Source organism: Narcine bancroftii, chromosome 13 (genome assembly GCF_036971445.1).
Source record: "Narcine bancroftii isolate sNarBan1 chromosome 13, sNarBan1.hap1, whole genome shotgun sequence".
Taxonomy (NCBI): domain Eukaryota; kingdom Metazoa; phylum Chordata; class Chondrichthyes; order Torpediniformes; family Narcinidae; genus Narcine; species Narcine bancroftii.
The window spans coordinates 66,990,874-67,012,301 of record NC_091481.1 but is presented as its reverse complement, the minus strand read 5'-3'; the positions used below and the strand labels follow the sequence as shown (position 1 = coordinate 67,012,301).

At 43.3% G+C, this 21,428-nt stretch overlaps 1 protein-coding gene and 1 long non-coding RNA gene across 9 annotated transcripts in view; one reads left to right on the top strand and one right to left on the bottom strand.

Annotated features, from left to right (window-relative positions):
* LOC138748958 (kinesin-like protein KIF18A) overlaps nt 1–21,428 on the bottom strand; it is an 86,978-nt gene that overhangs the window by 30,162 nt on the left and 35,388 nt on the right. For all 8 annotated transcript variants that reach the window (XM_069909922.1, XM_069909925.1, XM_069909926.1 and 5 more), the window contains 3 exons: nt 5,301–5,463; nt 1,780–1,944; nt 808–929 (listed from right to left, as the gene is read on the bottom strand). In XM_069909922.1, coding sequence (XP_069766023.1) covers nt 808–929; nt 1,780–1,944; nt 5,301–5,463 — 450 coding nt within the window. The remainder of the gene's footprint in view (nt 1–807; nt 930–1,779; nt 1,945–5,300; nt 5,464–21,428) is intronic.
* The window catches only part of LOC138748960 (uncharacterized), a 36,305-nt gene that overhangs the window by 4,177 nt on the left and 10,700 nt on the right, over nt 1–21,428 (top strand). The window lies entirely within an intron of this gene.

Genomic DNA, 21,428 nt, shown 5'->3' with positions numbered 1-21,428 from the left:
ATGCCCGGTTTCCAACCATTTTAATTCCTCTCACCTATCCTCGGTGCACACTAGTCCCTCTCAATTCCCCCCTTTCCTCCTTATACCAGCCATCTTCCCTCTCTATTCTCAGTCCCGATGCAGGATATTGATCCAGAAAGTTGACAGACAATTCTTCCATTCCCTCCACGAAGAGGTGGCACAGTTAGCGTAGTGGTTAGCACAATGCTGCTACAGTGCCAGTGATTGGGAATAGCATTCGAATACTGCACTGTCTATCAGGTGTTTGTACATTCTCTTCGTGACTGTGTGGGTTTTCCCTGAGAACTTAGATTTTCTTCCACCGTTCAAAATATACCGAGGTCAATTGGGTGTAATTAGGGCAGCACGGGCTGGAAGGCCCTGTTACTGTGCTACAATTTTTTTTAAAATTAAAGAATTTAAAGAAGGCCTCTCGACCCATGAGCTCCTCCAGTAGTTTGTTTTTAAGCTCCAGATTCTAGCGGCTGTGGTCTCTGATGTTTGCTTGTTCTCTCCAATTCCTACATCTTTTCACTAATCACTTTTCTCCACCTAACTTATGGTTCTGACATAATTGGGCCGAGTGCAAGTTGGCACATTGATCTGTCGGAAGTGAACACGTACGTGCTCAATCTTGTCCTCTGCTCTCATACACATAACCGGAAGCATAAAAGGCAGATTAAAAATCAGCAATACAGGCTGCTTCTCTGCTCCCTTCCCTTCTCTGACTGAGGACAAACTCGCTGGCCCAACTACCAATAACATTTCAAGGTTAACCAACGCAGCACAGCACCAACTGCTTCTTACTTCTCGGTCTGTCGACTGTCTCGGTCTTGCAAGGTCATCAGGTGGGTCATATAATTGCTGTGTTGCTTGCAATTGTTCACTTCAGCCTCTAATAAAAGGTTCTGCATATTCAGTTTCAAGATCTGCACAGTAATGAATATTTTAATTGAAAAGGGAAAACTTGCAGACGAATACACAACAAATCAATGGCAGTGTTTCACCCCAGCACTCTATGAACATTTAATTATTTTCTCACAGGTTCTAGAATCCCATGTAGTCTCCACGTTCTAAACCTAAGAGAAGTCCAGATCAAGATCTTTGGTAGAAATCGTGGTTATTAATTATCTGGTAGGTGAGATTGCAGAGGATACTAAACCCTGAGGTATTTTGGTGAGGCCTCCTTTAAACAATATTGTTTAAACCTGAACTCATTCAAAAGAAGTCAGAAAAGTTAACGCATCACCAGGAGGAAGTGAATCCACCCTTTGATTTAAAAAGGCATCACACAGCTTTTGAGCCTCAGTCAATTTTAATCAAGTAACTTTTCCAGAACATTTGGCACCGATGCTATTGTTAACTATCGTATATACGCGTGTAACAGTTGAATTTTATGGACCCATTTTTCAGGTCCAATTAAGGGGGTCAACTATTACACACATGCTACTTTTGACCGCGTCATTTGAGGCATCGGGACCTTGAATAGGTGGACAGCCTGGACCGTAACCGGATGGTAAGTCCGGCAGCCGGGACAAAAATAATGGGGGGGGGGGGGTAGTGGGAAGGTTGACTTTTAAATGCAATCTAAAAAAGATTTTGGGCCAAAAATAGGGGGGATGACTTTTAGACACTTTAAATATTACATACGGATACATGGTATTTTTAAGTAATTAATACAAGTGAACAGGAAAGAGTTCTTAAAATTTGTTGCCTTCTGACATTAAACCCAAAAAGAATAAGGATAACATACATTCCAGAAGTTTATCTCTCCCTTACCTGAGGGAATGATGTGGTTTTACCATCTGAAGCAATTTTAGTTCCCAGTTGGGATATACGGCCCCCATTCTCCTGGAGTTTCTCCTCGGCTTGCTGCATTTTCTCAAGTAGATGCTCATGGCGTCGACTGGAAGATGCCTGGCTGCGTTCAAACTTACAGGAAGCCTGTCCAATCAGAAGCAGAAATATGGTTGGGTGGTTCCAGAACATTAATCTTGATCCCAATGTCAACAAGATCTTGGAGCTTATTGTTGATTTTAGAAAGGGGTGGCCAAGGGACCATGCACCTGCCTGCATAGAAAGAACAGCACGGAGAGGGTAAGTGCCTTCAAGTTCTTGGGATGCCACATAAAGGAGGACTGCTCCAAGATCTAATACATTGAAGCAACCATGAAGAAGGCACACCAACATCTCTAATTTCTATTAAGTATGGGGAGATTTAGCATGTCGTTGAAAACTCTACTAAACCTCTGCCAATATATTGTGGAAATTGTACTGACTGGTTGCACCATGGCCTGTCTTGGTACTTTGAGTGCCCAGGAAAGTCAAAGGCTGCAGAAATCATCAAATATGGTCAAGCACATCATGGGCTCTGAACTCCCATCCACTGAAGACATCTGTGAGTTGCTGCCTCAAGAAGGCAGCCAACATCAACCTCTTCTCACTATTGCCTATGGTAAGAAGGTACAGAAGCCTGAAATCCAGCAGCTCTCGGTGCAAGAACAGTTATTTTCCCAATGGCTGCAGGCTCCTGAACCTCCCTTACTACACTAATCATATCTCACCACCACAAAAGTGCCTGTTTGCACTATTGTAAATCACTTTTTTTGTCTTGTACTAATTGTAACTGAATACTATTGGAGTTTTTTTCTCAACAAAAATACCTATTTGGCTGCAATAAGTAAGAATTTAAGTTATATATATATATATACACACACACACATTGTACTTCAGTATATGACAATAAGCTCATTATTATTCCAGACCGTCTCTAGTCTCTATTTCAAAGATATCTCCTCTGACACTATGCAGAATTTGTACAGTACTATTTCGATTTGTAAAAAAAAACTTTTATAAATAACCCTTAGGCTTTTGGAGGTACAGACACCCTTGATATTACTCTGTGGAAGTGTGTGTGTGTGTGTGTAACTCTTGTTCTTTCAGATGATTAATGCAGAGAAACTCTTGCCCTGCTTTCCTTGCACCTGCCACTCTCCTCCCCCATGCATTTACCCTTCCTTTGGGAAGTCTGCAGCTCATGGCAACCTTTGATCAAGTTTCTGCAGGCAAAGAAACTCAAATGCAGGTTTCTTATCCTGATACGAAAAGACCTCAGACAGGGAGAGTCTTTGGAGTGGGAATACTTGATGGCTCTTTACCTGTCTGTTGAATATCACTTTTTGTTATTTATTAGTTCTGACCTATTTACAGCAGTTTATTCATAGTTAGTTCAGCATCTGGAAACATAGCTTTTGGATGTATCTACTAATTAAAGATCCCTTTTGGATTAACGGTCCATGATATCCTCTGATGTGCAATTATCAGATATCTGAAAATAAAATCATTTGATATTTTGTTTGTTTTCTGAAACAAATTGTCAAACAGGCATTGCCCACACGAAGTGATTTCCACTTCCCCATTGAAACTGCTTTGCCACCCTTTCAGCATCTCTTTCCAGAAACATGACAGAAATCCAATAGTCTGACACAGGATTTTACCTCATCCAATGATTTAATTCAAATGTCACAGTAATTAAGGCAGAGGCTTGGAAGTGCAATCTCTTAACTTTGTTCCTCTCTGCATTAATGATGATACAACCAGTTAGATCCACATCAAGGGGAACTACTAATTGGGGATACAGTGATTTACAAACATGAACCATCACCTCAAAAGCAATAAATCTAATTGAATACCCAAACGTATCATTCAGCAAAGCAGATAAATTAGGTAAGGATTTTAGGTACGAGCTGTCATCCATTCACCTTTGTTCAGTGCTGGGACATTTCATGACAAATTTAACGTTAAAATCGTAGCAACAGCGACTGCACTTCCTGAGAAGACTAAAGTGGGCGAGGCTACTGCTCACCATTATGTCAACCTTCTACACGAGCTCTACCGAGAGTGTCTTGGCTGGATGCATCACACTGTGGTACGGTTGCTGCAGAGAAATGGCTCGGAGGCCAAACCACAGGAAGGATCACTGGAGTCTTCCTTCCCCACATCGAAGTGATCTAGCGTTGTCTGCGGAGGGCGTGCAAAATCAGTGAGGACTCCTTCCACCCCGCACACAGCATCTTTCCGTTGTTCCCATCGAGAGTGTCGGAGCTAGCAGCACGAGAAACAGTGAGAAACAGCTGCTTCCCATAGGCAGTGAGAATGCAGAACCATCAAAGGAACTGTTCCCACTAACCATCCAAGACTCTCATATTTAAAAAACTATATTTACTGATTTGAATAGATGAAAACTTGCCTGCATAATTATTGTTTGCTATGAGGACCGAAGAAACGCTATTTCATCAGGTTGTAAATCAGATGACATTAAATTTGACTTGAATTAAATAACTTTAGATAATGAAGAAAGCGTTTAGTTGAATAAAGCACTAATACCACAAAGCTCTGGGATTAATGCATTTCCTTGTCAACAACAGTTATTTCCTCAAATGAAGGGTATATCACATGGTCTCCATTGCAACCGAGAGCATTGCAGAAACTTGAACATTGCTCTCCAGCTCAATATCTTAAATTCATACAAGACAGTGGGATAAAGAGAGTGAAGTGATCATTCACATTTAATAACCAGCTGAAGATGAGGTAGGGACTAAAATAGAGGAATGCTCTTCAGTACAGTAAAACCTGTTATCTAGAATTCAAGCAATTGGTAGCCTCAAGAAACCAGCAAAATTCTTCATTTATTTTTATTCCCTTTTATTGTTTTATCTCACCTATAGCATTCTCTACCACAACAAGGGGGCATTTTGTAATTCTAAAGAGATCAAGAGCTATGGAGAGAAGGCAGGAATGGGGCTATCAAAAGAGATGATCAGCTATAACAGTGTCAAATGATACATCAGGAGAGCAGGATTGAACAGCCTACTACTAATACCATTTTTTCCTGTTTCTAAGCTTATAAACAACACATTTATCAATGATCGTGACGAGGAGATAGTTGTGCATGGGCCTTCCTGCAGTAGAGTTTGAAGAACTGTGAAAGGCACGTAGGTCCATTTGCACCACGACCAATTTTTGTGGCTTGATCTAATGTATAAATGTTGAATTTATAATCAAGGATCATTTGATGAGTGACGGGTAGAAATGTTTGTAGGCTGGAATTACACACAGGCATGGCATTTTCATAGCTTTGACTGTCTAGTCTTAATCATTATATTAAAATAAATGACTGTGAACAATACTTGCATAGAATATGCAGCTTCAGTATTTTATCCCCACAACCTGGACCACCCAGTTATCCCGTCCCTGGTATCAGACAAGGTCTATGCTGATTCAGAATGAAGACTCTTTACCTGCTCCAACTGCTGCTCAGTGCACAATATTTTAACGCGCGCTTGGTCCCGCAGTCGAAAGAAAGCCTTCAGCTCCATTTCTGTAGCATGCGCTTCCAATTCCAGATAGTCCCTTTGAATCACTTGGCGAGCATCAAGAGCATCCTGGAAGGACTTCTCCAAGCTGGATGAAGAAACAAACAGAATTTTTGGTGATTCAGCCTTTTAAAATGGTGCTGGAATTTTCTATGCAAATTGCAGTGCAGACGAACTTTGGGTTTGCAAAGTTAAATACAACTGCTATGGGAAATGAATCAGTGGCACAGAGAACCAATGTGACGATGTACATGACCCTTCATTGTTTTTGTAGATCAGGTAACTGTACTGATTTTTTGGGATAAAAATCAATGTTCAGCATCTGCAATGTACAACATTTTGTAGGGTATGGCTGCTCCATCAGTATAAAACAAAGCCTAGATGCCATCTACATGGAAATAAACATACATTTTTCTTGATTATTCTTAGGTAGTTCTTGGGGACAAAACTGGCCAAATTTTGACGTCAGCATTGTTGGGTTGAGCGGGGGGCGAAGGGAAGAGAAATGGAAAAGAATTCAAGAGGTAACTTTTAATATCCAAACAGGTAACGCACTTTCAATGGCAGCCAGGACCAACTACAAATGGCACCTTCCAGTTAAATGGAGCAAAGCTGAGCATGAAGTAGCACGAGGCATTGATTTGCAAATTTTACTATTAAGATCTACCATTGAAGACCATATTATTGAGTGCTTTGCACAGCTTTTAAGTTTGAAGAATCTGTTGTAAATTAAATTCTTGCAATAGTTCCAGGTTTTGCAAAAGTTTTTAAAGTTGCCAACATCATGAAAATTAATTGATGCCAGCAAATGGACACAGAGATATTCAACAGTTAAATTATCTCATGATTCTCAAGTGCACAGTACCACACTTTTGAGGGGCTTGGACTGAATTATCACCATGCCAAGTGGCACAGCAACGAAGCAGGTACAATGATACTTCAGCACTTCTGCAGCCATTTTCAAAAATAGGTACAATCATGTTCCCATGATTTAAGTGTGGATCGCAGTGGTATGCATAGAAGTTGAGAAAAGCTGACGCTATGCATTTATACTATAACTACATAATTGGTCATAACTGCAGATTTGTTGCCTCTTGAATTGTAGCCCAATCCAATGTGCAAAAGGAATGCCTGCACAATGTCATAAACTTTGGATCAATGCTTGATTGGTAAATGCACTTGAGTTTAGCATAAGACTGCACTGTCGAGCCAAAATCAAAAGGGATAAAAAGGGCAATAAGAGTAGATGATTCAGCAATGAATCCTTCTTTTTTTTTATTATCTATGCTGATATCTTTCAACTCCTCAATCACTCGAGATGTTATTCTTTGCTTTTTTTCTGAAAGCATTTTTTGTCTCTTTTGGAAAGGAATGATAAATTATTTATGAGTAAAACTTGAAAGTCTTGAGACACCACATAGAAACCATACAGCACAGAAACAGACCTCTTTGGCCCTTCTCGTCTGTGCCGAACCCCAGTGACCTGTACCCAGTCCATAGCGCTCCATACCTCTCCCATCCTTGTGCCTGTCCAAAATTAGATCAAGACTGCATTGTCCCAGTTTCAAAGATCCCACAAACCAAGCAAACCAACACCTTACTGTTTACATTTACAAATGGAGCACTTCAAGGTTCAATTTATTATCATGGTAATAAAACAGTCATAATTTCTTTTTGCCTGCTGCAAGGCAGATAGACTCGCCACTGGCAGGAATTGCCTAAGTGCCTCTTACAGTCAGAGAGAGAAAAGCAAAAGAGAGCTCCCCCAAGAGTCACCGAGTGTCTAGATTCAACCCTGCAGCCACACAGAGTCCAGCCCAAACCATTGGCAACCCAACCTCCAGATCAGAACCTCTGACGTGGTCAGGAACCCTTCAACGCCCTCGGCAATTCCTCACGCCCCGGTTCTGATCCCTGGTACCCCTCCAGCCAGTTTCCAGCAGTCCACAGCCTGGCACATCTCCTGATAGCAGTCTCCAGCAGCCCACAGCTTCCGTGGGTTTAATCGCCTCGAGTTGCCAGAAGCCCACCACATGCACTGGTCCATCAGCTACAGAGTTCCCTCACTGGTCTGCTGCCATGGTCACTGCCCCCAAAGGTCGTCTCCTCTGCTCCTCCTTCTCAGTCGAGGGGTGATCTTCCCATCCTCTGGTAACCTGCTCCAATCAGAGCGCCCCCCCCATCGTGGCCTGCTGCCAATTAATTGGCACCGGTATCTTGAGCTCAGACCCCGCAGTCGCGGGATTTCAAATAAAACCACGAGCCATTCAAAGCCCGTGCGGAGCCAACAGCAGTCAGCCCTGCATTTTCGCTCCCTCTCTCCCCATGGGGAGATCCTGCTGGTCATCTCATTTTATAGATCAATAGTGTGTTGGAGAATGCACAATAAAAGGGACAAATGTGCTTCATTCACAACATTTCACCATGTGCAGGTTAATTCCAAATATTATATATTGATTCAATCTGTCAGTTTGTGGTTATTCTAACTCCTCTGTTATGGGATATAAGTCAGAGGGTTATGGCCTGTGAGGTTGGGAAAAGTTAGATTAATGCTGGAACAGGTTTCTGTAAGGTTGAAGGGACTGTAATGGGCTGTACTCTTCCATGTTCCATCTGATTGAGAAACTGTGCATAGCCATTGTTTTCTCATAAATTATTTACTTGTGGCGGCTCACCACTTGGCGGGCAAACTGGCCCCGCTTGTAAGCCATGTGGCGGGGCAGATGGCCAAAATGGCGCCGTTGGGGGTGTTCCCTTCCTCCCAGCACGGCGCTCAGAAGCCCCGTGTTGGGGGACCGGGTTACATCAGCACCCTCCAGCACGGTTCTCAGCCAGGTCCAGGCTGGGAGTATAAGTGCAGCCCAGCAGCCTGCAATAAACTGATCTGCTCACTGAGCTCAACCCGTCTGGTTGTGTGTGTTCTTTCAGGTGCAGAGGAGCTGCTGCTACAGTTGGTGACCCCGACTGGTTCAAACGTCTTTGAACCCATCATGAATGAGCCTGGGATCAGCGATATAGCCGTGAAACTGCCTGAATTCTGGGTTCAGGAGCCGGAGACGTGGCTCGGCCATGCAGAGGCTCAGTTTCACCTCTGCCAGATTTCTTCTGACATGACCAAATTCTACCATGTGGTCGCTGCCCTGGACTAGGCCACCGCCAGACGGGTGCTGCACCTCATTCAGCACCCACCTGCCGAAGACAAATACGAGACCATCAAGCGAGTGCTTACCGGATCCCTCGGAGTATCCCTTGGTGCCGCTCGGATGCTGCACCTCGACGCCCTGGGGGATAGGTCCCCGATGGAGCGGATGGATGAAATGCTCGCGCTCATGGGTGAGCACACCAACTGCCCACTCTTCGAGCGCATTTTCCTTGACCATATGCCCGGGGACATCCGGCCACTGCTGGTCCAGGAGAGTTTCAACGATCCGAGGAAGGTCGCCCAGAAGGCCCAAGAGCTATGGTTCGCACAATTCCCGGAGGGCTCAGCGGTCCTGCAGGTCACGAGGCAGGGGCACGACCATGCCAAGCCCGCCCCTAATGCTGCGGTAGAGCATCTGACCGGATGTAGGGGCCCCCAAGAGCCTAACCAAGGCCACAGCATCCATTCCAGGCCTCTGCTTCTACCACCAGCGCTGGGGAGTCAAGGCTCGGAGTGTCGTCAGCCCTGCTCGTTTCAGGGAAACGACCAGGCTGGCCGCTGTTAATGGCTGCGGCGGGTGGCCAAGGACACAGCTTCCTCTACCTGCGGGACTCAGTCAGCGGCCGGCGGTTCCCCGTTGACATTGGAGCCCAGATCAGTGTCATCCCGGCCACGGCCGTTGAGTCCAGGAACCGACCTCCTGGACCTCCCCTCCGTGTGGCCAATGCAATGGCAATCCGGACATATGGAGACAAGACAGTCCACTTCCAGATCGGCCAACAAAATTTTGCGTGGAGGTTCACCATCTCGTCACTCCCAACTGCCATCCTGGACGCAAACTTCATCCTCGCACACAGACTTCTGGTGGACGTTCGAGGTAGGCGTCTGGTGGATGCCCGTAGCTTCCAGGCCGTTCGCCTCATGCTCCGAGCAACCGCAGATGGCCACGATCAGTACGCCCAGAGACGAGTTCCAGTGAATCCTGGATGAGTTCCTGACACTCCTCAAGCCACAGTTCTCGGCTGCCTCGCCATGCCACGGGGTGTTCCACCACATACTCACCCAGGACCCACCGGTTCATGCCAAGGCACGTCGGCTCCCGCCTGACAAGCTCCAGGTGGCGAAGGAGGAGTTTTTGCACCTGTTGGAACTGGGGATCATTCGGCAGTCCAACAGCCCATGGGCCTCACCCCTCCACCTGGTCCCGAAAGCCTCCGGCGGCTGGCGTCCCTGCGGAGACTATCGACGGCTCAACGAGACAACAGTTCCTGACCATTACCCCACCCTTCTCATCCAAGACTTTATGGCCAACCTGCACGGTGCGAGGGTTTTCTCCAAGGTTGACCTGGTGCGCGGATATCACCAGATCCCGGTGCAACCTGAGGATATACCCAAGACGGCCATCATCACCCACTTTGGCTCAAGAATGCCGCTCAGACCTTCCAGCGCCTCATGGACTCTGTGGGCAGGGACTTGGATTTTGTCTTTATTTATTTGGACGACATCCTCGCCGCCACCAAGGACCAGGCGCAACACAAGGTCCATCTACGCGCCCTTTTCTCCCGGCTGGCCGATTTTGGCCTTACCATCAACCTGGATAAGTTGCAGTTCAGGAAAGAGTCAATGCAGCTCCTGGGCCATACCATCACGGCCGAAGGAGCCACGCCTGCCGCTGCGAAAGTCGCCGCTATCAGGGAGTTCCTACGTCCAGACAGCCTCAAGGGGCTGCAGGAGTTCGCGGGTATGGTCAACTTTTACAACCGCTTCATCCCGGGAGCTGTGCGCATCACGCAGCCGCTATTCGCCCTCATCGCAGCCAAGCACAAAACGCTCGCTTGGAACCCAGAAGCCTGCACAGCATTTGAGGCCACCAAGGATGCCCTCATGAAGGCCACCACACTTGCCCTCTGACCTGCATATGGCACTCTGTGTCGATGCTTCTGCCACAGCCGTTGGTGCTGTCCTGGAGCAGCAGATGAATGGACATTGGAAACCACTGGCATTCTTCAGCCGTCTGCTCTGCCCGCTGGAACACAAGTATAGTGCCTTCAACCGCGAGTTACTGGGCATGTACCTGGCGGTGTGGCATTTCTGCTATTTTTTGGAGGGGAGGACTTTTACCATCTTCACTGATCACAAACCCCTCACCCAGGCGCTTGCAATGGCAAAGGATCCCTGGTCGGCCTGCCAGCAGCATCACCTCTCCTTCGTGTCGGAGTTTACCACCGATATTCAGCACAAGGCGGGGAAGGACAATGTGGTTGCCGATGCACTCTTGCAACTGGCCATCTGCGCGCTGACGCTTGGCCTCAACTTCGATCAGCTCACCTGGGACCAGGTCTGATGAGGAGACGAGGGCCTTCAAGACCGCCATCATGGGCCTGCGGTTCTGAGACCTCCCGACTCCGAGCGGCGAAGGTAACATTCTGTGCGATATCTCCATGGGTACTCCACGACCAGTGGTTCCCCAGCAGTGGCGCAGACAGGTCTTCCACCACATCCACGACCTTTCACATCCGTCCATCAGGTCCACGGTCCGGATGGTGGCCGAACAGTTCGTATGCCGTGGGCTGTAGAAGCAGATCACGGGCTGGGCCAGAACATGCACCCATTGCCAGACGTCTAAGGTGCACAGGCACACCAGGGCACCCATACAGGAGTTCGAGCACGTCCGGGAATGGTTCAGCCACATTCACGTGGACATCGTCAGGCCCTTACCTGTTTCCCAGGGCAACCGTTACATGTTATGATGGTGGACCGCACCACTTGTCGGCCTGAGGCGATCCTGATGCCAGATGCCTCCACCGACTCCTGCTCCTGAGCACTGTTGCATGGTTGGGTCGCCCAGTTCGGCGTCCTGGGTCATCTCACCAGCGATCAGGGCGCCCAGTTCAAATCTGTGCTCTAGGCACAGCTCGCCAACTGGTTGGGGACCCAGCTACACCGTACCATGGCCTACCACCCGCAGGGTAATGGACTAGTTGAACGTCTGCACCGCCACTTTAAGTCGGCGCTCATGGCCCGCCTCACCGGTCCTGATTGGGCAGACGAACTGCCTTGGGTGCTCTTGGGCATCCAATCCACTCCCAAGGAAGATCTGCAGGCGTCATCTGCTGAGCTGGTCTACGGTGTGCTGCTGGCACTACCTGGTAGTTCGTCACAATCCCCAGCGGTCGCCGCACGAACTACTTCCTCACCTCAGGGAACATTTGTACTCGTTCGAAACCCCACTGCCACCCAGGCATGGCACGCGGCCATCTCACGTTCCTGGCGAACTGCTTTCCGAGGAGTACATTTTTATTCGCCGGGGCCCGACCGCGGCACTTCTGCAGCGACTGCAAGAGGGGCCGTACAGGGTTGTACAGCATTCCAGCTCTACGTTCATGCTGGACATTGGCAGCAGGCAGGAGCTGTTTACCGTGGACAGGCTGAAGGCAGCATACCTCAATCCCACTGAGCCCATGGTTGTAGCCCAGCCCAAGAAGAGAGGCCGCCTGGCGACAAAGGACATTGGCGCCAGTTCTGGGGGGGGGGCTGTGTGGCGGCTCACCACTAGGCAGGCGAACTGACCCCGCTTGTAAGCCACGCGGCGGGGCAGATGGCCAAAATGGCGCCGTCGGGGGGGGGGTGTGTGTTCCTTTCCTCCCAGCACGGGGCTCAGAAGCCCGCGCTGGGGCACCACATGATGCCCAGGTGACGTCAGCGCCCTCCAGCTTGGTTCTCAGCCAGGTCCGGGCTGGGAATACAAGTCCAGCCCAGCAGCCTACAATAAACTGATCTGCTCACTGAGCTCAACCCGTCTGGTGTGTGTGTTCTTTCAGGGAGCAGTGGAGCTACTGCTACGTACTTTTATTTTTCTGACTTCCTTATTCATCAATATAATTTCTTGGTCTCAGTCTGCAAGAAATTCACATTAACTTTTGCTTTTACATGTCTGTACAAGCTATTGCAGTTTAATTTTTATGTTGCTTGCTATATTACGCTTGTATTCTCTTTGCCTTTCTTTCGTAATCTTGTTTCTCGATTGGTGAATTCTCAATTTTCCCAATCCTGAGGCAATGCACTTTTTGGCAACATTATAAACCTTTTCCTTTCATCCAAAACTATGTTTAACTTTTTTTGTTGGCCACAATTGTTACCTCATTACCGAGTGAATTTTTATACCATCATAAAGAGACACGCAAGAAGAGTTCATTGTCTGAGAAGAGTGAGCTCAAAATCTTTTCTTAAAAAAAAAATCAGTGCATGGAAGCAGTAGCCTTAGTGAATTCTGTTCCTGAGTATCAAAAGGAAAGTAACAAATTCCTGCAAAGCCTGTCTAGCAGCTGTTTGGAATTTCAGTTTCCCTGCACATTTTACACTGTTGGACAAACATACTTTATTAGAAAAAAGGTGGTGTGGGGGGGGGGGGGGGGGAAATGGGAGGAAATATATCTCATGTTTCAGAATCTTTTCAGCTACCCAAAGGTTTGTCAGCAGGACAACAAACTAAGGGAGAGAGTGTTTTTTTTTGAGTTACAAATGGGAATGCATAATTTTAACTTGCATTCCTGTTTGTCTGCCTTTGGCCATATGTGTAGTTCGAAGTGATTTGAAGACATAACCTAATTTCTTCAAATCTAATTCCAGAGCACTAAGAACACAGGGAATGAATAACTCATTCACCAGCTTGAATAACAGACCACATTGAAAGGGTGAACACTACATTAATATACAGTACATTTCTGTCCAAATCACAACAGAAGCACCTTAGCCTAATGACATTTCCCCAGGCTCAAAATGCCATCCAAATAGGCATTGTCTTCAAAGAGATCGAATGTGCTAATTTCCATTGAGTAGCACATTCCAATAAAACCACTGCATTCAGCTAAAAAAGAATGGGAACAATCACTGATTTGGTTTGATTGTATTTGAAAACATTAGGTTCCATTTCTATGTGAGCACTCCACTATTCAGGACTTTAATTAGGGTTCATTTTACATGAGCTTGGAAAGAATTTATTATGTCCCTTTGTGCATCAAGGCAAGGCTACAGTGAGCTAGTGGTTAAGTTATTGAACTAACAGCCAGAATTATGAACCATTGATTCAGAGACACATATTCAAGTAATGAAGACAATTTGGAACTTTAAAATAAAGGCGTATCTCAGTAACTGTAACAATTAAGCTACCACACTGCTGAAGAACCCATCTTGCCTACTTGTGCTCTTCAGAGAAAGAAAGCTGTTGTCCTTACCTGATCTAACCTGTACATGACCCCCACACCACGAACGTGGTTGGCTCTTAATTGTCTTCTCAGGTCAGGGGCACTTAGGGTTTCAGAATAAGACATGGCATTGTTAGAAACATCGATATCCCATGAATTACTCTCCACTCTCCCCTGTGGTTCTGTAGTTAAATACATGGTGTTCTACAGAGCAGTTCTGACTTGCAACAATATTGAGCTCTTGTTTCTATCTGGTTTTACATTGGTTACTGGAGGATATTGGCTTTCCATCTCTAGAAGAAATCCAAATGCAGACCTTCTGGATTCAAGAAGCCTGGCACACTGCCATGTTCACTGAACAGAATCCAGCAAAGTTATATAGGGATTGGCACTCACTGAGCTTTTGCAGTTTCAGTTCTGCCAGTATTAAAGAAAGCAATTCAAATGCAGGATAGCATCTGAAAAGAAGCAAAATTAATCAAAAGCTGAAATACTGTAGATGTTGGAAACCTTAATGAAATAAAGAACAAAATGCTTGAAATACTATGCAGGTCAGCTAATGCTCTGGGTGAATGACCTTTATCCTTTCTAATGCAAAAGGAGATAGAACAAATGAAAAGAATGGTCCATGTATTTGAACAATAATCCAGCAAGGCAAATGGTGGGTATGGAGTAATAAGCAAAGAAACAATGAGACGTGATATTAAAGGAATACGATTATTATCTAACCCTCCCCACCATCCAGGGACCTAAAAAGCCCTTCCAGATGAAGCTGTGCACCTCCTCTCACCTCAGCTATTGTATTCAGTGCTTTCCATGTGGTCTCTTCTATATGGGAAGATCAAAAGCAGACCTGACAACCACTTTCAGAGCACCTGTGCTCTGTCCACAATAGCCACCCCGAACTCCCAGTTGCATGCAGTTTCAGCTCCCTTTCCCCTACTAACCTGTCCATCCTCAGCTCTCTCCACTGCCAGGGGAAGACCCAACACAAACCAAGAAACAACATATTGTGTTCCACCTGGGTAGCGAATAACCCAATGGAAAGAACATTAAAAGTTTCAATTTCAGGTAACCCTTACCTCCTGTATTATTTTCTCTATTCCCCCTCCTCTGATCCTTCCACTTTTGTCTCCTTTCTCACATCTCCCTCACATCACCCATTTTCATCCACCGAAAACTCACCAAATACCCTCTGCCATGGTTCCATCTGCCCTTCATCTCACCCCAAATGTTTTCATTGTCGACAATGATATTTCCAGAATTGGTAGCTTTGTGATTCCATGTATCACTTTGCAACAAATGCCTCCGACTCCACATTCACCCCCCCCCCCCACTCCACCTCTCCTTTTGTTCCTCTCTCTATCTGCTTCCACCAATTTATGAACTTTCTCTGTCCACCAACTCCATCCCTCCCCCTCCATCTGTCAGTCATCCTTCATCCCTCCTCAGTCCACCTATTACCCAGGGGCCTGTCTCACCCCCCCCCCCCAACCCGCTCTTTTCACAGACAATGTTCTCTCTCCATTCTCAGGCCTGAAGCAAGGATGACTCAAAACACCGACCGGCATTACCTTTCTCTCCACAGATACTGCTCGACTTACTGAGTTCCACCAAGCAGTTTATCTATTATCTGGTGGTATTGAGTCATGTAATGCCCTTAGAAAGTTTAAGCTGATGTTCATTGGAACAGTGTAGAAGGAACCGAGCAGTTAAGACAGATTACGACTCCTTATTCTTTGCCTCATTCTTTTAAATTTTTTTAAATTTATCACACTATAAACCATATCAACCAAAATATGTACAGACGTTTCTCATTAAATATACACAGTGACATTTCCCCCCCTCCAAAACCAATAAATATTAAACATATACAATAAAACCATAAAACAACATCTTCACACAAAGGAAAAACAAACAAGAAAAATGTGTCATCTACTTTTACACACTAAATCTAATCGTTTTTATCTTCTTATCATTTTAGGAGATGGAGGTCCGAGGCAAGCTCTTTCTGTTGTGTTCCATGTATGGTTCCCAGATTTTTTCAAACAATGCAACTTTATTTTTAAAATGTTATGTTATTTTTTCCAATGGAATACATTTATTAATTTCCATGTACCATTGCTGTACTCTCAGGCTCTCTTTCATTTTCCAAGTTGACATTATACATTTTTTTTTTACTACTGCTAAGGCTATCATAATGAATCTTTTTTGTGCTTTATCCAACTTGAGACCTAATTCTTTACTTCTTATGTTACTTAAAAGAAAAATTTCTGGATTTTTTGGTATGTTGTTTTTTTGTGATTTTATTTATCTGATTTAGTTCTTCCCAAAATGTATTCACTTGTACATGCCCAAATAGCATGTATTGTTGTTCCCATTTCATTTTTACAGTGAAAACACCAATCCAATATTGTTGGATCCCATTCTTTTAATTTTTGAGGAGTGATATATAACCTGTGTAACCAATTGTACTGTATCGTACATAATCTTGTGTTTATTGTATTCTTCGTTGTTCCAGAAGATAACTTTTCCCATGTTTCATTCTTTATCTTTATATTTAAGTCCTTTTCCCACTTTCTTTGAGTTTATACCTTATTTCATCATTTTCCTTTCTTGCAGCTCAGTGTACATATTTGTTATAAATCTTTTAATTATCATTGTGTCTGTAATCACATATTCAAAGCTGCTTCCTTCAGGTAATCTCAGTCTGTTTCCCAATTTATCCTTTAAATAAGCTTTCAGTTGATGGTAATGCAAATATTGTACCGTGAGTTATTTCATATTTGTCCTTCAACTTTTCAAATGTTAATAAATTATTTCCCAAAAAACAATTTTCTATTCTCTCGATTCCTTTTCTCTCCCATTCTCTGAAGGAAAGGTTATCTATTGTAAAAGGGATTAGTGGGTTTTGTGCCAATAGCATTTTTGGTATTTGGTAATTTATTTTTTCCTTTCTACGTGCATCTTCTTCCAAAATATTAAGTAAATGATGCAATACTGGTGAGCTCTTATATTGCACCAGCTTTTCATCTTATCTATTTTATCTAATTCTATCCTAGTCCAATCTGGTTTTTCTCTTGTCTGGTAAAAATCTGATAAGTACCTTAATTGTGCAGCTCTATAATAATTTCTGAAGTTTGGTAACTGCAAACCACCTTGGTTATACCTCTCCGTTAATTTATCTAGCGCTACCCTAGGTTTCCCCCCTTTCCACAAGAATTTCCTTATTATTCTCCTTAGTTCAACAAAGAATTTCTCTGTTAAGGGGATTGGTAACCTTTGAAACAATCCTTGGGAACACATTCATTTTAATGCAGTTCACCTTCCCTATCAACGTTAGAGATAATTCTTTCCAATGTTCTAAGTCTTCCTGTAATTTCTTTATTAATGGATGATCATTTAGTTTGTACAAGTGGTTTAAGTTATTGTCTATCCTGATACCTAGGTATCGAATTGCTTGTGTTTGCCATTTAAATGGAGATTCTTTTTTAAGTTCTGTATAATCTGCATTACTCATTGGCATCACTTCGCGTTTATTTGTGTTGACCTTATACCCCAATATTTCTCCATATTCCTTCAATTTCTTATGTAGTTCTTTTATTGATTTCTCTGGTTCTGTTAGGTATACTATGATGTCATCTGCTCTGCCAATGGTTCTATTGTTAAGGCGAACAATGAAGGGGATAATAGACATCCCTGTCTCGTTGATCTACTTAATTTGAATTGGTTCGATACATATCTATTTACTACTACCTTTGCCTACAGTTCATTATATAATGCTCTAATCCAGTTAATATATTTTTCTGGCAGATTGAACTTCTGTAACACTTTAAATAAATACTTCCACTCTACTCTGTCAAAGGCTTTTTCTGCATCTAAGACAACTGTCACTATTGGTATTTTACTCCCTTGAGCTGCATGAATTAAATTAATAAATTTACAGACATTGTCCGCTGTTCATCTTTTCTTGACATATCCAGTTTGATCTTGTTTTACTATTTTTGGTACACAGCCGGCCAATCTGTTTGCTAATAATTTCGCTATTATCTTATAATCTGAGTTAAGTAAGGATATTGGTCTATATGATGCTGGTGTTAATGGATCCTTCTCCGTCTTTGGTATTACTGTAATTATTGCTGTCTTGCATGAGTCTGGTAAGTTTTGTGTTTCTTTTACCTGGTTCATTACTCCCAGGAGAGGAGGAATTAATAACTCTTTAAATGTTTTATAAAATTCTATTGGAAATCCATCCTCTCCTGGTGTTTTATTGTTCTGCAGCTTTTTTAATATATCCTGTACTTCCTCTACTTCGAACGGTTTTATCAATTTGTTTCAATCCTCTACTTGCAATTTCGGCAGTTCAATTTTGGCTAAAAACTCTTCTATTTTATCATTCTTCCCCTCATTCTCAGTTTGGTATAGTTCATAAAATTCCTTAAAGTTTTCATTAATCTCTGTTGGGTTATATGTGATTTGTTTGTCCTTTTTCCTTGATGCCAGTACAGTTCTTTTAGCTTGCTCTGTTTTAAGTTGCCAGGCCAATATTTTATGTGTTTTTTTTTCTCCCAATTCATAATACTTTTGCTTTGTTTTCATTATGTTCTTCTCCACCTTGTATGTTTGTAATGTTTCATTTTTTTTTGTACACCAATTCTCTCTTTTTCTTTATATCGTCTCTTTTCACTAGTTCCTTTTCTGTACTTACTATCTCCATTTCCAGCTGCTCTATTTCCCGATTGTAGTCCTTTTTCATCTTAGTTACATAACTTATTTTCTGTCCTCTAATGAAGGCTTTCATTGTATCCCATAGTATAAATTTATCTTTAACCAATTCCGTGTTTATTTCAAAATATGTTTTAATTTGGGGTTCAATAAACTCTCTAAATTTCTGGCTTTTAAGTAGCATGGGGTTTAACCTCCATCTATATGTTCTTGGTGGGATGTCCTCCAGTTCTATTGCTAATAGCAGGGGGTGAATGATCTGAAAGTCGTCTAGCTTTATACTCAGTTTTCCTGACTCTCTCTTGAATATGAGCTGACAAAAAAAACATATCAATCCTTGAATGTTTTATGCCTACTTGAGTAATATGAATATTCCTTCTCTTTTGGGTGCTTATCCATAAGTTTCATTCCCTGCATTCATTTAACCATAAATTTGGCTACTTTATTCTTTTTGCTGGTCTTTTGTCCAGTTTTATCCAAAATTAGATCCAAATTAAGGTTAAAATTCCCTCCTATCAATATATTTCCTTGTGTATCTGCAATCTTCAAAAAAATATCTTGCATAAACTTTTGATCCTCATCATTAGGTGCATATATATTAAGCAAATTCCAAAATTCTGAGTATATCTGACACTTTATCATTACATACTGGATCTGTTATTTCCTCCTCTATCTCGATTTGTACATTTTTGTTAACAAATATGGGTAGACATCTAGCTTTTGAATTATATGATGCTGCCGCTACGTGTCCTACCCAGTCTCTCTTCAATTTGTTATGTTCCACTTAGTTAGATGCATTTCCTGAACAAATGCTATATCTATTTTTTTCTTTTTTCAGTAAATTTAGCAGCCTCTTCCTTTTAATTTGGTTATGTATTAAATTAATGTTTATAGTCATATAGTTCAACATGGCCATCTTATATAGACCTCTTTTCCACCTCCTCGCCACCTCCATCCCCTTTTTTCCATTATTGTCTTTTAAGTTTCCCTATGACAACACACTTAAAACACAAAATACTCCAACAATCCCCACAACCAATAACACCTTAACTCCAAATGAACCCCCCCACTCCTTGGGTTGCCCCTTATCCCTTGCCGGGCAACCACAATTCCCCTTTCCATTTGGTTGTGATCTTACTTGCAAGCGTCAATTGATTTCGCAGTGACGGTTATTCTCCCCCCCCCCCCCAGAAAACACTGTTTTTCTATACATATAACAAAGCTCTCTTTTTTTCCCTTCTTCCTTCCTTCCTTTCCCTTCTCTTTTCCATCTTTAGATCTTTACATATAATATAAAGTGAAAATAATGTATATCTTTTTGTATATTTTATTGCCGGACTTCTTTCTTGTCACTCCTCTTCATCTCTTCTTCTGTCCTGCAAATATTCTGCAAATTCTTGTGCTTTCTCTGGATCCGAGAACAGTCTATTTTGTTCCCCAGGTATAAATACTTTAAGTACACCTGGATGTCTTAACATGAATTTATAGCCTTTCTTCCATAAAATCATTTTTGCCGTATTAAACTCCTTCCTCTTCTTTAAGAGTTCAAAACTTATGTCCGGGTAAAAAAATATTTTTTTGTCCCTTAAATTCCAATGGCTTACTATCTTCTCTAACTTTATTCCTTGCCTGCTCCAGTATATTCTCTCTTGTCATATATCTTAAAAGTTTTACTAAGTTGGATCTTGGTTTTTGATGTGCCTGCAGTTTTGGTACTAGTGCTCTATGTGCCCTTTCTATTTCTATTTCTTCAAGCAAATCTGTCGTTCCCAAAACCTTCTGGATCCATCCTTTTAGAAATTCCTTCATGTCTGAGCCTTCTTCAGGACCACTATTTTTATGTTGTTTCGCTAACTGTAGTTTTCCAACATATCAATTTTCTGAGATAACAACTCTTGTCTCTTTAATTTTTTTGTCATTTTTTTCCCAATTTTTCTTTTAAATCATTTACTTCCATTTCTACAGCCGTTTCTCGTTCTTCCACATTTTCTACTCTTTTCCCTATTTTTGTCATGACCAGTTCTAAACTTTGGATTTTATCTTCTGCTCTTTTTATTTTTCTTTTAATTGCACTAAATTCTACTAATAACCATTCTTTTAATGGCCTCATTTGCTCCAAAAAAGGCTTTATCTATATTTTATCCATCTGTTTTACCTTCTTTTTCCCTGTGAAGATCTTGGTCTTCTTCCTCCTCTTCTTCTGTGTCTGTGTCTTCTTCTCTTCTTTGTATCTGTGTCTCTTCTGCTCTTTCTGATGAGTTACTTCTATGTCTTTGTCCGTCCTCCTCTTGCTGGGCCTCTTGCTGTTGGGCCTCCGGTCGCAGGTTGTCTGTCTGCTGGGCCTCCTGCTGTAGATCGTCTCGTCGTCGATCACCCTGTCGCCGTTCTCCCTCTTCTGGCCCCTCGATTCTTTTCTCACCATTATTTTGGTTTTCTTGATTGTAGGTTTCCTCCAGCTGAGCCCCCCCGATGCTGGGCGTCTCTCAGCTGGTCGCGCTGTGGCTGCCCACTCCTCGACTGAGCCCCCCTCCCGCCGGTGTTCACTTTGTCTTTTGATTGCTCACTGCACACTTTTGTTTGGCTCCGAGAGCCATTTTTGAAGTCCACCAGTCGGGAGGTCACGACTTCGCTGGGTACTCACCAACTTCGGAGATGGGCCGCTCTTCACCATCGTAGCTCCCTGCTCCTGCATGCAGGGAAGGCCTTCTTTCTTCTCTGGTGATTTTCCTTCTTTTTTCTCCGTTGTTCTTACTCTCTCTTTTTTGAGTGCCATCTTCTGGTTCTTCTCTGTAACTTTATCTTCTATTTCCTGAGTGTTATGTTTGTTTTATCCAAGCTTTTTTTGGTTCTACCCGACCAGCCACTACTCCAACACGTGACTCCCCCATTCTTTGCCTGATTCTTGACCTCTGATCCAGACCACCTGCAGGCAGTTACCCGTGCCAATATCAATTTCCACTCCCTGGTTCTCAGACTTTCAGC